Below are 15455 nucleotides of genomic sequence, written 5' to 3'. Positions count from 1 at the left end.
CAAAATTTCAACCACAGCAAAAAGTAAAGTTATTGCACTTAACTTTCATCCATCGCTGTTACTTCTGGTTCCATGGCAGTGTCCATAAACTCCATGGCTTCTGGGCTGGCTGGCTGGTTGGCCTCAGGAACAAGGGCTGCATCCACCATCTCAATGTCCTGGCTTTCTTGAGACTCAGGAGGCCAGTCCCGAGGACCTCCTTTCTGGGTTGCCCCAGGGTAGACTGATCTGGTCTTTCTCAGCTCAGCCTCTAAAGCAGTGGTTCCCAACCCTGTCCTGGAGGAACACCAGGCCAATTGGGTTTTCAGGCTAGCCCTAATGAATATGCATGAAGCAAATTTGCATGCCTATCACTTCCATCATATGCAAATCTCTCTCATGCATATTCATTAGGGCTAGCCTGAAAACCCGATTGGCCTGGTGTTCCTCCAGGACAGGGTTGGGAATCACTGCTCTAAAGCACTGAGCTGGCCACGCCCTAACCTGGGAGGGAGAAGGGCAACCTGCTGCTTCTGCTGAGTTTTCCTCTGAGCCTTAATTAGGCTCAACAGCTGTGAACTACCTGAGCTAGGAGCCTGCCTCTTAGGCTGTCCCTTTTTGTTAGGCACCTCCTGCTGCTTCAGGCTGTTCTCCCACTCATCTTCCCCTCCCCAGGGTTCTGTAACATGGTGGTTCAATTGGAACTCAGACCCTATCTGTCTGTCTGAGTCTAACCTGTCACACTGGTTAGCCCTTTTCAAGGTAAGGCTTGGGTTATGAGATTTACCTGGCACAAACTTAGCCTTAAGGCTGGGGTTGTGACAACAGAGCTTTATGTTTTCTGTTACCATGGGATCATAATATATTCATTTTTATTCAATATTTCATTAAGTTAAGAACTTTTGTATATTTAAACGTACTAGTAAATTTCATAAATATTCTGTGATGCTCTGTTAGCATGATTTTTCTGTGTAGCATTCTGTAATAATTTGGCTTATTCAGTTTTCTTGATAGTGGAGAGGATATTTGTGAAGGGGATGGGAGACAGGGATTTTGTTGATCCTTGATGTGCATTATTTGTGTTTATAAAATGACAAATTGTACAGAATATTGTTTCTTTTTATATTTTAATAAAATAAGTTCAGTATAAAATCATAACTATTCAAGGCTTGTGCAGATGGGATGTGGGGATGGGGATGAGGCGGGGACGAGGATGGGGCCAAATTCTTTCCCCGCCTCATTCTCTACATGGAATGTTGCTACACTTTGCGTTTTTGCCAGGGATTAGTGACCAGGATTGGCCACCATGAGGATGGACCATTGGTTTGACCCAGTAAGGCTATTCTTAGGTTCTTATTCTTATGAATGGCTTACAAGCCAAAAGGTCAAACTCCAATCCTGCTTCTACCTATCAGTTTCAGAAATATGGAACAATATTATTAGGATTGACAAATTACACCAATAAATGAAGCTGCCTCAAGCTCTGTGAACAATTAAAAGCATCACTTACAGACAAACATACTAATTTTGTTCAAGTTCTGCCAAAACGTTATGATTTCACTGGAAGACAATCCATGCACTGCTATCAAATGTCTGTACTTACAAATATTAAATTTAATTTTGTCCAAAAAGAAAAGTTCTGTATCTTCTGGAACATACACTTTCACTCTTAGCTTTTGTAAACAAAGCCCAACATAAACATCCTCAAATTTAAAAGGTTTAATTTGACCCATAGTTTCATAGATCCTCTGTGCCAGCTTAATCGACACTACATATCCCAGACCACTACAATATGGTGGATACACGTTGAAAGGATATTCTTCATAAGAAATGTATACTTTTGCATAAAATCCTCGATGAGGCTTATTGTCAATAAATGGGAAACCAGTAAATAAGTTTTCTGTTGAACTCAAATTTAAGAGAAATCTTACTAGATTGCCAGTATTGATAAACACATCTGAATCAGCCTTCATAATATACTTTGTGTTGGAGCAAAATTTGGATGCCCATTGAAATGCCATTATTGTTTTCAGGGTTAGGTTGTTATAAGTGTCCAGAAAATCCTGACGTATTATATCGCCATATGAATGGCTTTCATCCTCCACAATCGACAAGGTTGTCCTGTCTTCTGCTTCAGTTCCACGGCCTACTAAGAAAAAGGTTACAACTTCTTGACCCCACCAAGTTCGATTTGAACCCCATGTTGACCTGATGGCCTGTCTTGCTTTCACTTCACTAAGCCTTGAAAATACCAAAATGACCACAAAAGGATTTCTGTCTTCACATTTCACATGTTCACGTAAAGTAAAGGTGAAATCTTTCCTGTAAACTGGTTCATACTCATAGAAAAACATCCAATTTTCAGTCACAGTCACAGTAGGAAAGGGCTGCACCAAGAACCATATCAAAATTGTAGTGGACAGTCCAGCAAGGACTAGAAAACAGCAAAGGAAACACTTCTGAGCCATGGGTTTCACAAAGAACTCTACTTGACAGAAGTGTACGTCAAAAGAAGCTCTGAATGCTCTTCAAGTTTCAGGGCAAAATGTTTAAAAGACAACTGTTCTTTGTTCGTCTCTAAAAGGGATTCAAAATGACATAAGATTTAAATAAAAAAACACATTTTTTACAATTTGGTACATTATGAAACTGCATTCTTTTTTGGCAGAGAAATGATATCATAAAATTTTAATTAAAAAGGATTTAGGAGTGCAATTATCAACATGGACTACCAATTATTACTAACTAGGGGGTCCTTTTACTAAGGCGTGCGTGCTAAATCGGCTAGTGCGCCTTAGCAAAAGAGGGGGTAGGTCTCACTGCCTGAAATGTTACCTGTGCAATAGCACGAGTTAGTGGTAAAATGTCTTAACGGCAGACCATATTGATAACTGCACCCCTTATAATCTTGCCTAATGAAATCAAGTTTCAAGTTTATTTTTAACTTGTTGAATCGCTTAATTTAAATTGCTAAGCGATTTACAGATAAAAAATAGATACAACAGATTAATTATAAAAGGATACATAAATTTAACACATTATCATACAGAATAATAAATAAAGTTATAACAATAACAATATAAAGAAATTACGTCTTATCCACAGCATAAGACAAAACCTCTGTATATTACCAAGGTACTATATATGAAATCTAATTTATTTAACCCCCCCCCCCCTTTTACTAAGCTGCGGTAGAGGTTTCTACTGCGGCCCTGAACGCATAGAATTCCTATGAGCGTTGGCGCATAGAATTCCTATGAGCGTTGGAGCAATGTCGGAGCATTTAGTGCTTCAGGCCACAGTAGGAGCTTGTACCGTGGCTTAGTAAAAGAGGGCCTTATTTATCTAGCAGAGTCATTTTCCCATTTCATCCCTCTTCTGTTATCAAAATGAGCAGGCAGATTTGAATTTATACTATTATGACAATATTTGTATACTTTCCAACATAAGGAATGTTGGAATTCATTATATGAAATAACTAAATGTCCACCTATAGGCATGATAACTATTCATCCCCCCCCCAAAAAAAAAAAAATATTATGGAGGAGTCTGAAAACCAGAAACTTCAGGCCAGTATTTTCAGAGAACTGAGCCTCCCAAAAATCTGCAAACTTTTGCAGTCACAGAATGTTAACCGCCGCTCCGTTACAACAGCTGCCCTTCCACTTCCTTGGCTCATAGCAACTCAAGCAGAAAGACAAACAGGAAAAAAATGACTATGGGTCCTTTTACTAAGCTGCTGTAAAACATAGTCTCAGCACATACTAAGGCCATTTTTATGAAGAATTTTACGAGAGTAAACTTGTATAATGTTAAACCTAACTTTTGGACCTCATACACCCGGGACACTAATCAAAATTTCTTTCGTGCCCTTACTGGGGTGTTGGTCCATTTGTATAATATTTTCAAATTTGGCTAATGTACCAACTCGTATGTGCATCTGAAAGAAGAAAAAAGGAGGAAGCACTTAACTTTAGTGTATCAGGACCGCTGCCGCTTCGGGGCTGGAGGGAGAGTTTTTGATGGGTCAGGACCACTGCCGCTGCTGTTTTGGGGGCTGTAGGGAGGAATGGAAGGGGGTTTGTCTGGTCAGGACCACTGCCGCTGCTGCATCGGGTGATGGAGGGAGGATGATTTTTTTTTTTAATTGGGTGAGTGCCGATTGCTTGAGTCTCAGATAATCAGGATTTTACTGTACCTGTATATTTGTAAACCACTTTGACTATGGTTGTATAATTACAAAAAGGCAGTGTACAAGTCACATGGCACAGGACTCACACATGTGTAGCTTATTGCATATTATAAGTTATGTGCTTATCTCAGGCACTCAGACACACATGGTTTTGTCAACTCTATGGCAGGCCTAAGTGCACTTAGTTTATATTATACTAGCTGATGCCCCAGCGTTGCATGGGTATTTAATTATAGCAATAACACTGTAAATGGATTAAAATAGAGATACTTTATAGTGGTGAATGAAATTATTTTTTTACAGCTTAATAAAAAGTACAATATTCAAATTATAATGTGAAATATTTGACAAAATGAATACAATACAACTAACGCAAAACGTGATTATAAACAACAATTTTCTTTCTCCTAAATGTTCTTCTGTTTGGACTATTTAACAAGTGAAGTAGGAACCAGACTTATGGTGCATTAAGCCTGCGAGAACTGGGGAAATTGACCAAAAGCTGAGGTCGCTGGACTGAATGGGATATGGCTAACTGCCTAAATGTGTACAGGCTGCGGCACTAGATACAAGATATAAAAATTAAAAGTATATCTTTGTCTTTCCCGAGACTATAAGGGAATAGGCTCAGGTAGATGTCTCAAAGACTTTTTTTTGCACCTTCTAAAGTGCTGATTGGGTGAATGTGCAGGGTTCTTGAAAAACCCAGCCAGGAATCTCCCACAGCCTACAATTTGAATTTTTCAAGTCTGAGGCATTTAAGTGGTTTGAACGGAAACCAGATGATCCAAGGGATTTATCAGAGCACAACATCAGTAGTTCAAATTCAATTTGAACTTATAAAAAGGACCCAAATGAAAAGAACTGACACCGCTTTGGTTCCAAGACCACGTTCTAATTCCTCTGGCTGCCATTCTCGGAATTGTCCTACACACCATGTTACAAACTTATGAAGAGGAGAAAACAAGTGATTTGGAGCATGTACAGAGGCCATCTTGTCACAGGCCGAGCATCTCTGGTCTAAGAGGGGTCGCTGAAAAGTTCTCAGCCCAACCAAGAAGAGAATGATGTGCAGCCATGAAACTTACAAGTTATTCCACACTTTTCTTGACACTTTTCGTTTCAATGATATGAAACGAAAAGTGCCAAGAAAAATGTGGAACAACTTGTAAGTTTCATGGCTCCACGTCTTGGTTGGACTGAGAGCTTTTCAGCAGCCCCTCATAGGTGTCATTAACCGTGGATTTTCATTGACTATGTCAAAAATCTGTCCAGCCTTCAGTACTTAGAGATCAGCGTTTCCTCTCTCTCTAATACTCCACCAGATATGGATACAAAGGGTTGAGATTTGCCGTATCTAAGGACATCATACCAGCAAATTGAATAAGGCTGCCATTTTAACCGAACTAAAGACTACTTCTTTTGGCTCCAATTTATTTGGGGAGATGGTGATGTTTTACCAAATATTCCTGAGGGTAAGTGTGGTTAAGTGATAAACTGCTTTGCTGATTCTCCTTGGAAGCTCAGAACATCACACAGCCAAATTAAAAACAAGAATGCAGCCTGTAAAGTGCATTCAGGCACTGTAAAATTTTAAAAAACAACAACAACATGTGGTCATATTAAAAATGTGGAACATCTGTAATTCTAAAGTATAAATGTATCTAAAAGACAAGACTCAAAAATAAGGGGGTCTTTACTAAGGCATGCTAACTGATTTAGTGCACGCTAAATCGGCTAGCGCGCCTTAGTAAAAAACCCACTAAATGCCAAATTAGGAAAGCATAGGATCAAGAAACTGGCAACAAGATCTTTTAAGAAATTATGTTACTCAGCAAGCTTTTGAACTGAGTGTGGTTGAGGCAGATGATTGTTATTAGGAATTAATATAGGACATGTTTTTCAGAATGTCTTGAAAATCTGATGCAAGATTGTATTGTAATATATATTTTAATTATGTGTGTTGATTTTGTAACACACTAAACACACTTTAATCACTCCAGTAATTTACTAGGGATATTTGCCTGTTGACATAACAGAGTCGGGAAGATTTCCTATGATTGATTCAGTCTGCATAGAGACAGAAAGAAGTGGAGAGAGCTGACAAGCAGCATACGTCTAAAAGATAAGACAAGCTTGCTTTATTGATTTTTTTGCTATATTTGCTGATATTGAGTTCTGCAACTGCCAGTGCTTTAAAACAAATAAAATAGAAATTGCAAAGAAAGTTTCAGGAACAGTCAGTGCTCAAGAGAAGTAAGGAGCACTGAGGCCAATGATAGAGGTTTGGAAGGGAGCTAGAACAGTCTTTTAAGTTCTGAGGAAGGGGTGATAACTGTGATAGCTGCCGTTAGCGCAATCCAAAAGTAGCTGCCATTAGTGCAATCCAAAATGGCAAGTTAGAGGATTCATTAATAGCACAGGAAAACCATTGCAACATGCCACACCCTTAGAACGCCTCATGACAACCTAAATACTTTGGCCCATATAAAATCGCAGTATTATGAGATTGCTTTGTGAGAAAGAGAAAAAGGATCACAGACAAATTTTTGTTTTTGATCGCAGACAGATTTCAAAGAATGTTGGTGAGCAAAAATAGGAAAACACCAGAAGTTAATAGAGATTGTCAAGTGAAAGTGGTAATAACGGGAAGCTATAAGCAGATTACTGAAGATCAGAGAAAGATAGTGTACGTAAATAAGAAGAATTTGGGTTAAGCTTTTGCATAATTGCACAATGATATATGTCATATTACTTCTAACAAAATAACAGGCATGATAACTGGCAATATAAAAATAAACCCCCTTTGTCTTTATAGGTCCAGGATTTTAATATGGCCATTCCCCATTTATTATTATTTATTCCACTCAATCTGTAACATCTTTAATCATTGTAAACCGCATAGAACTTCACGGTCCTGCGGTATATAAACTGTTATTATTATTATTACTAATGACTATTTGTTTCTTAAGAGTTAGAGGAAAAAAAACCCTGCAGTCTTCTACAGAGAATTGCTAGCAATTAATGTCTGTCCATTTTTCAGCACTACAGTCCTTTATGTTACTGTGAGTCATTATCTGTTGTATTATGTCATACGTCAAATTCAATGTTTTTGGAAATATAATTAAGGGCTCAATATAATTAACAATATAAAAGGAAAACTATTTTTCCTTTAGTTACCATAACAATTTCAAAAACCTTCTAGCAGTCTTTCTCTCTGCCTTTTCTTGGAACTTATAAAAATAAATTAGTTACTTCCTTTTTTTTCTGATTCTCTGACACACGCAGGAATACTTCCTGGTTTTTAACACAATGCAATCAGCGTTTTGCTTTATTTAAAAACATTTCTAACTTTGCTTAAAAAAAGTTCTCTAATAAGTTGCTGGAGAAAATGCCCAGTCCTATTGATTGAAATTCAGAATATTGTGGTTAGGTCTATTTGCTGATTGAAATTCAAAATATTAGTGAAAGTCTTTTTCGAATGTACCACACACTGAAGCGAAAGTAACTAACTTCTGCTTTTTCATCTCCTCTGTCGCAGTTGGAAAAAAACTCTCCCAAGCTAAGATTTGAGTGTTTCAACAGAGAGATATACACTATACAGTTAACCCATTATAGGCTGTTCACTGTTCTAGCTTTAAGCAATATGTATTATTTTATTTGTTTTCTTAGTGAAATATATTATGAGCCAAACAAAATTATACCCTTAACTTTGCTAGAACTCCATGGGAAGGACAATGCTCTCATAAATTTCCCTATACATTTTATTTTAATCTTTAGGTTTTATCATCTTTACTTTAGCGTGTTTCAATATAACCTATGTGTTAATATGTCTAAGGCTAAAGCTTTGCCATCCTTTTACTTAGGTCGGACTCTTTGCTAATTCATATTTATGTTTTAGCATATTACCTCTGTCCTTTTAACATCATATGTCATTGTAGCCATATTTCCCTTAGGCTGACAAATATATATCAGACCTTAGCCTATTTGAATAGAAGCAGATAAGTTTTTGTTTTCTTTTGTATTTCATCTTTTTAATGCTGTACCTATCCTGTTAGTAATATTACTCAGATATTGTTGGAAACAAATTAAATGGCATATACAGTACAGATATTTCTGCCTTATTAATTGTGGATCACTTCAAAGACATTTTCCATATCAGATGAAGCTGTTTTGCTATTTGAAAATCTGTGTTTACACCCTTTTGATGTCTATTAATGACGTAATTGCACAATTATGGACTAGTGCTATTTGAAATATCATCGCTGAGGATTTCCATTCATATGAAACCCTGATGATGGATGAGCCCCAGCGGAAGGACCTTGCTACCAGAGAAGGAATCTGATAAGCGCCTAGGAAACCCTAAAGACTTACCAGCGAAGACTTCTTGACTGTTGCTACTAAGGAAAGGATGACCTTTATGACCTTGAACTTCTACAGCTTTAATTGGAGACTCGTTGATTTGCACTTTAACTCTTTTATGGACTTATGCAGTATTAGTATTCATGTGTTTGTAATTATTTTTAACAACAGCCCTATTGCAAGATTCATGTGTTTTGCTTGATTGTGACTTTTATGCATTTTCATCCTGTTTTGACTCCCATAATCGCTCCCTAGCTATTTTCCATTTCAACTGGATTCTTTCCATCCCCTTTCTTGCTGCTAAGCTGAGAAAAAATGCAGTGAATAAGAAGTAACGAGCCCAGCTGAAGATTTGATGTGGTTACCTGGACTTCCGCCCTGGCCTATGAGCATAACCTGATGGCATTTGGACCCAGCCGAGTCTGCACTGATCCCGGCTATTTTGGAAGGGCATGGAAATTATCTAACTTGTTAATTTATCCCTTTTTGATATAGTATACTCATGACAGGATGAAGCCATAAAAGAAAGGTATATTAAAATGTTAGCCACCCATATTTACTGTGAACTTGCTTCACATGCCACAGATCCTGAATATCAGATCAGATGATGAACCCCCGGAGATGCTTAGTTGCCCGAACTATCTCAAATGTTGAAATAGGGACTCCTTACACCTACAATAATGCCTCTACGGATCAGGGTATGACAGGTTATTAAGAGTCATTGGTATATCACCTTCTTTGCTTGAACAAACTGTAAATTAATAATCTATCACCATTATTCTTTTATAGTAACAGTTGCATATATGACCTTATAAGATTGCTGAGTTATACTGTGACACATGCCTCTATAGTATAGTTGGGGTTGGGTTAGTTTATTTATCCTCTTAATCCCATATCAAACCCACTTATTGAGTATCTGGGCCTTATGCCTGTGCTTCTTGACCAAGTACCAGCATGAACTTCAACCAAATCCTGACCTTGGGATTTCAAAGACTTCTCAGTCTTCGAAGAGGAGGATGAGGAAGGAAGAGCAGAAAGTCCTGTGCAGGAAAGCACAGGTGAAGACCACTGGAAGACCCCTGAGCATCCCCACTATAGCAGAAATAGGCCAACACAGCCCAAGAACCTAAAATGGCTGATGAAAAGATTAAAATGGTTAAAGACACACTCTAACCAGAAACTGTCAGCTTTGAACAAGGTCGAACAGAAGACAAAGTTGGAAATTCTTGTGAAAAGCTACCCTCCACCCAAGCCAGGATGGACAGTGGTTAAAAGCATCACATAAACAAGGATGTGAAATTTAAGAAAACTGACCACAGAGCTAAAAGCTGTTAGGCCCAGGTGTTCAAAAGAGGAACTTTGGTATATTAACAGGACATTTATGGGGAAATAGAATAGACCTAGAGGAAGAGCGTGACACACAGTATCACTCAGAAATGTTAACCAATCAATAGATTAATAAGTGAGATAATGAGTATGATTAAACAATGAAAATGTGAAACTTAACATGCACCAATGTGGGCCACAGCTGTCAGAATCATATAAAAGAAAACTCCTTGAACAATGGTTTCAGAACTGATCCAAAGTTCTTCATCAGTCTGGCCAGCCTGGTATGTGTGCTATTACTCTGTATGCTATGTGATTTATTTATGCAAGCTATTGCTGATTTATTATTAAATTGACATTACTCAAACCAGCATAAAGAGTGTCGAGTGGTCTGTCAGTGAAAGCCGAATCAGCCGGCTCTTCAGTTCCCTTCCATAGCTCCGGAGCAACTCTTTGCCCCGAGACTTCTGAGGCTAGTTTATTCTGTTCTTTAAAGCATTTTTGGCAAGAGGTTTGAATTAGAATATGCAGATATCTCCAGCAAATTACTGGAGTGATTAAAGTGTGTTAGTGTGTGATTTTTATACCTCCTTTAGTAGGGTTTTTTCTTGATTTTGTAAGCCACTTAGGATCATGGCAGAGTATAAAATGTTTCAAATAAATAAAAATACATACTATTGTTTGTGTACCTAATTAACCCCCCTTTTACAAAACTGCGATAGCGATTTTTTAGGGCAGGCCAGAGTTCCTATAAGCATCAGGAGCAGCGCAGAGCATTCAATACACCGGCTTTGTAAAAGGGGAGGTAAGATAAGAAAAAAATGCTGAAATATTTTAGAAGAAAAAAAAACAAGACATTAAAAAATGGAAGAGAATCAAAAGACAACTAATATTTATTTAAAAGACCGAAATAAAAGCTTACTGTTAAAATGTGGAATGTATCTCATATTGATTTTCTCCAAACTTGTGCAAATCTACTCATAACGTGGTGCAATAAAGAAGTCTGAAAACAACCGAGTCTACTCCCTCCCTAGAGAGGGAGAGAGGGGGGAAGGGGGATTCTTGGGGGTTCACAGGGATAGGGAGAGTTGATATAAAAAAGACACATGACTTGGTACTGTTACATATTATTCTAGCAGATTTCCTGCTTCCTTTCGGTGTATTTTGTACTTTGATATTTTGCCATGGTTCCGTATTGTTTCAGTCAATAAAACATTGTTTAATCATAAAGTCTGAAAACAAAACATGCTGGGAATGCATACATGAGGAATACTCTTTAAAAATGATACGGCTCTTCTTCAATAGCTGATCTCACACAGGTATCTTGGGTCATCATTTGATCTCTAGATTTCAGTCACCACAACTTCAGCTGGGCATCTTCACAATGTAGCTTCAGTTCTACTTGAAGAGAAACAAATCAGCAGATCAACACGGTCATAAATATTCTTTACCAGAAAATACTATTATTTACATTTTTCTTTATTTATAACTCATGAAACAAAACATACAACACTGGCTGACCACAGTGATTCTTCTGTGGATGAGGAGATTCAAGGTAAGGCAACTAAAGAATAGCCTTACTGGGTCAGACCAAAGGTCCATCAAGCCCAGTAGTCTGTTCTCGCGGTGGCCAATCCAGGTCACTGGTACCTGGCCAAAACCCAAAAAGAGTAGCAACATTCCATGCTACTGATCCAGGGCAAGCAGTGGCTTCCTACTGAATTTAAGAAAAAAAAATGGTATGTGAGATCCAATGGGAACAATCCAAAGGTACACAAAATCTCACTTTGAGGTAACAAGAGTGTAAGAAAGGAGAGGAAGAGGGTCTCAGAAACCTGCTTGAAATTAGGAAAAGAACTTTAAACCAAGACTGATTTTTCCCTCTAAACCACCTCCTCCCTGTTTTGAAACTCTTCTGTTGAAATCCAAATTTATTTATTAATCTTCTTATTTAACTTTAACCAGCAGAGAGAATTACATCATTTATCTTTAAGAATGCAGGTATTCAAAAGCCCGACGGGACCCATTTTGCTAACTTTTGTTGCTTTGTCAAGGGTTCACTGGAGGCACTGCATATTTTAGAAGCATGCATCCCACATCTTCAAAGGTTTGAACTTTACATCCATGGCTGAATTATTATCATGAAACACAAACAAATAGAAATTGATCCTTGATACTCCACAGAATCAAAGAGCAACCAAAAACAAAAATGCTGAGAAGATGTCCAAGATGTAGTCAAAGTACGTGGATGAAAGGCTGAGAACAATCCTGCTCGAGAGCTCTGCGCGATAGATTAGACCCAATAGTCCGTGTTTCAATGACCCTGTCTTCCTCAGGGGTCCCTAAGAGTAGTAAGTCAAAGAACGTGAATCAAAGGCTGAGAACAATCCTGCTCGAGAGCTCTGCGCGATAGAGCATTACTCTGCACGATAGAGCCTTTGACCCACATTCTTTGACTTAGGACTCTTAGGAACCCTGAAGAAGACAGGACTGTGTTGAGTCCATAGTTCCTATTTTATGGGTCCTACACATTTTATTATGTATCTTCAATAAAGCCTGCATGTTGGACATCTTCTCCACAGCGTTTTTGAATTTGAATTATTGACATCTCATACTTGCAACTCCTTTGTTGTGCCTTGATTGTCTCGTCATTGAAGCCTCCTTGGGCTCCCTTTTTGGTGGGATCGATTAAGACTCGACATGTACGTGTTTCGGCCACCATGGCATACCTCAGGAATCTGTCTTGAATTTATAAAATAAAATAATGTCAACTATGTTATTGATGTGCTTGAAAGAAAATACAAATTTAAAATTGAAATGTGTCTTCTTGTGGAAACAAACTGTCAATAGGAGGAAATAGGGGCGTGGCTTGGAGCTGCAACGGAATGGACGGGTGATATAGTAGCTCCTTCATAACAGATCTATATCTTGGATAAATAAGCTTTGAAGAATTTTTTCATTTGAGACGGTGTTTCTGTGAATATAATGGCAGCTTCAAAACAATCAAAGGGAGAGGTGGCTGGTACAAGCGAAGTAAGTGCGAAAAGATCAAAAACTGAAACGCTGAAAAGCTCCGTTGCCAGGTGAGGAAAGAATTGATGTAGGAAATGAACTCAGACAGATTACAGAAATAGTACTGAATAATTCAAAAAAGATACAAGAAGCCATTGATGAAGTGGCGCTTCTTACAAGGAAAATAGCAGTTTTAGATATAAAAATGGATCAGTTAGAAAAAAGAACTGAGGTGACTGAAGCGCAGATTAGACAGTTGAAGCCAGATAAAAAGTTACTTATGAGCCTTACAAGTGATCTGGAAGATTGTATTAATCGCAGTAAAAGGAATAATTTGAAGGTAATTGGGCTGCCGGAAGGATCAGAAAAAAATGATCCTGTTTCATTTCTAGAAAATTTTTTACCTAAAATCTTACCTTTAAAGTTCAAGTATCCGATGGAGTTTGAAAGGACTCACAGAATTCCGACAAGAAGATCAAATAAACAGCTGGGACCGCGTCCTTTGATATTCAAGTTGTTAAGATTTCAGCAGGTTGCAGAAATCCTGAGACTGGCTAAAGAAAACCGGAATTTAAAATATCAGGATTCAAAAATATACATTGTGCCTGACTTCACCAGGGCTACGGCTCAGAAAAGAAAGAAACTGTTGGACTTCAGACCGAAATTAAAGAGTCTAGGAGCGAGATATGGGCTGTTTTATCCAGCCATAATGAAGGTCACATATGACAATAAGGCTCTTAATTTTGAGGATCCAGAGAAGTTAAGTGACTTTATTGAAAACTGTGAATGCCAGATGTCAGTTTAATTTATTTTCAATGCAGCTAGCAGACAGTGTGTAGGAGTGGAATGCTTCGAGTGAACATTCTAAACGGATCTGGACATATAAGGAAAATGAAAAACTATTGGATGTGAAGGAATAAATAATTTGTGGGACAATTTGCTTAAGCTTAAAGTAAAATGTTGGAGAGTAGAAATGAATATGGAAAGATATTCCGCAAAGGAAATAAGTGCTGGAATTAATGTACAGTGGGTTGTTAAAGAAGTTGAAAGGCTAGCACTACTTCTGTAATAAAGATGAGAAGCGGAATTGAAATATAAACTATGCCAAAAGCTTTGAAGACAATGTATTCAAGATGTGGGAAGTTATAGGATTTTAACACAAGTACTTTTCTTGGAAGATGATTGAGAGAATATCAGAAATTTGACTTTAAGAATGCTGAATAGTCTTAAATATATGGTATATGTATTGGATAGTATGGATGAATCATAACTCAGTATTTCATATTAAATGGGGATATAGAATGAGGAGTGTTTTACATAACTTGATTCCATGTTATGTTTCAAATACACAGTTTCTTATATAATGAGCCTGTTGTTATAATTTAATGGTAATTACAAAGGGCTCATTATAGAAAAAGTCTTATTAACCCCTTCTTTTGGATATTAGTGCAAAGTATTAATGTAAGAGTTAGGGAAGGTGTTGAAAAGTTGAGAAGGGTTTTGGTTCATTTATAGGAATGAAAACAAATTTTAAATATTGTTTTATGGGGTTTCTTTTATTGTTAAAAGGGAAAAGTGAATATAAATATAGAAGGATTTTTGGAGGAGATAAAGGATGAGTGAAGATAGTAACTATTTTAATATCTAATAGATACATATATAAAAAAAAATTTTTTGGGAAGATGTATGAAAAGTTGATGCATTGTAAAGTATTTAAAATTATTTGGATCTTGTCTTAACAAATTGGTATGAAGACTAGATATTTTCAAAGATATTTATGAATTTAGTATAATTTGAGGGGAAGGGGGAAAAAAATAGTAAAAGAGAGTAAAGAAATTAAATGTAATTTATGAATTATATTCATAATGTTGTACTGCAAATATTATAATATGAGAAACTTTATATGATAGAATATACTGATGTTTAGTTATAGGTTAACTAAGATGTATTATGTTAAAGGGAGGTAATAAGGATAGAGTATTTTATATATAATTGTTATACACTAATTGGGGATTCCTTATAAACTTTTATTAATGTTTAGGGATTGACTTATAAGGATGGTAATATTTATTTGGGGATTTTTTAAGATTTTGAGGGGAAATTGGATAAAAGTTTCTTATAAATTAATTATTAAAAGGATTAATTTAGTTAGGAATTCATGGGAGGAAATAAATGAAGATAGCTTATTGATTTGTAAGAATGTGATATATGTATAATTGACCTGGGGGAGATTCTTGTCACTTGTTACCATATGTGGTTTTCCAGGCTTTCACTTTTATTAAAGGGTGGGGGTGGTGGGATGATTACTGTTTCTTTAAGACATGAAATTAGAAGGAATGTAAAAATTGAATTGTTTCAATATAATTTTATTTTTTGGGAAAAAAAGGGATGGGGGATTAGGGGAAAGGGGTTATATCTTAAATATGTGCGGATGTCTGATCATAATACTTATTATAGAGTTATGTGTCAAATTTTAATCATAAAAATAGATGGATATTAAAATTTTCTCTATAAATGTCAATGGTCTAAATCACCCAATTAAGAGGAAGAAAATGTTAGCTTTTCTACATAAACAGAATGCGGA

General features: G+C 36.9%; 1 protein-coding gene across 8 annotated transcripts in view; it reads right to left on the bottom strand.

The window, feature by feature from the left end:
- Positions 1–1068: 1068 nt before the first annotated feature.
- Positions 1069–15455, bottom strand: part of LOC117366587 (UDP-GalNAc:beta-1,3-N-acetylgalactosaminyltransferase 1-like) — an 81188-nt gene continuing 66801 nt past the window's right edge. For 3 of the 8 annotated variants that reach the window (XM_033958105.1, XM_033958112.1, XM_033958104.1), the window contains 2 exons: positions 11122–11257; positions 1069–2556 (listed from right to left, as the gene is read on the bottom strand). In XM_033958105.1, coding sequence (XP_033813996.1) covers positions 1482–2447 — 966 coding nt within the window. In that variant the 5' untranslated portion in view covers positions 2448–2556; positions 11122–11257 and the 3' untranslated portion in view covers positions 1069–1481. Of the gene's footprint in view, positions 2557–11121; positions 11261–12474; positions 12602–13287; positions 13307–15455 lie in introns of those variants that run through there. The other 5 variants (XM_033958109.1, XM_033958108.1, XM_033958110.1 and 2 more) reach the window with 4 other exon arrangements.

Source organism: Geotrypetes seraphini, chromosome 9, assembly GCF_902459505.1.
Source record: "Geotrypetes seraphini chromosome 9, aGeoSer1.1, whole genome shotgun sequence".
In the NCBI taxonomy this organism is placed as follows: domain Eukaryota; kingdom Metazoa; phylum Chordata; class Amphibia; order Gymnophiona; family Dermophiidae; genus Geotrypetes; species Geotrypetes seraphini.
The sequence above is the reverse complement of the archived record's forward strand: the minus strand, read 5'-3'. Positions and strand labels throughout refer to the sequence as shown.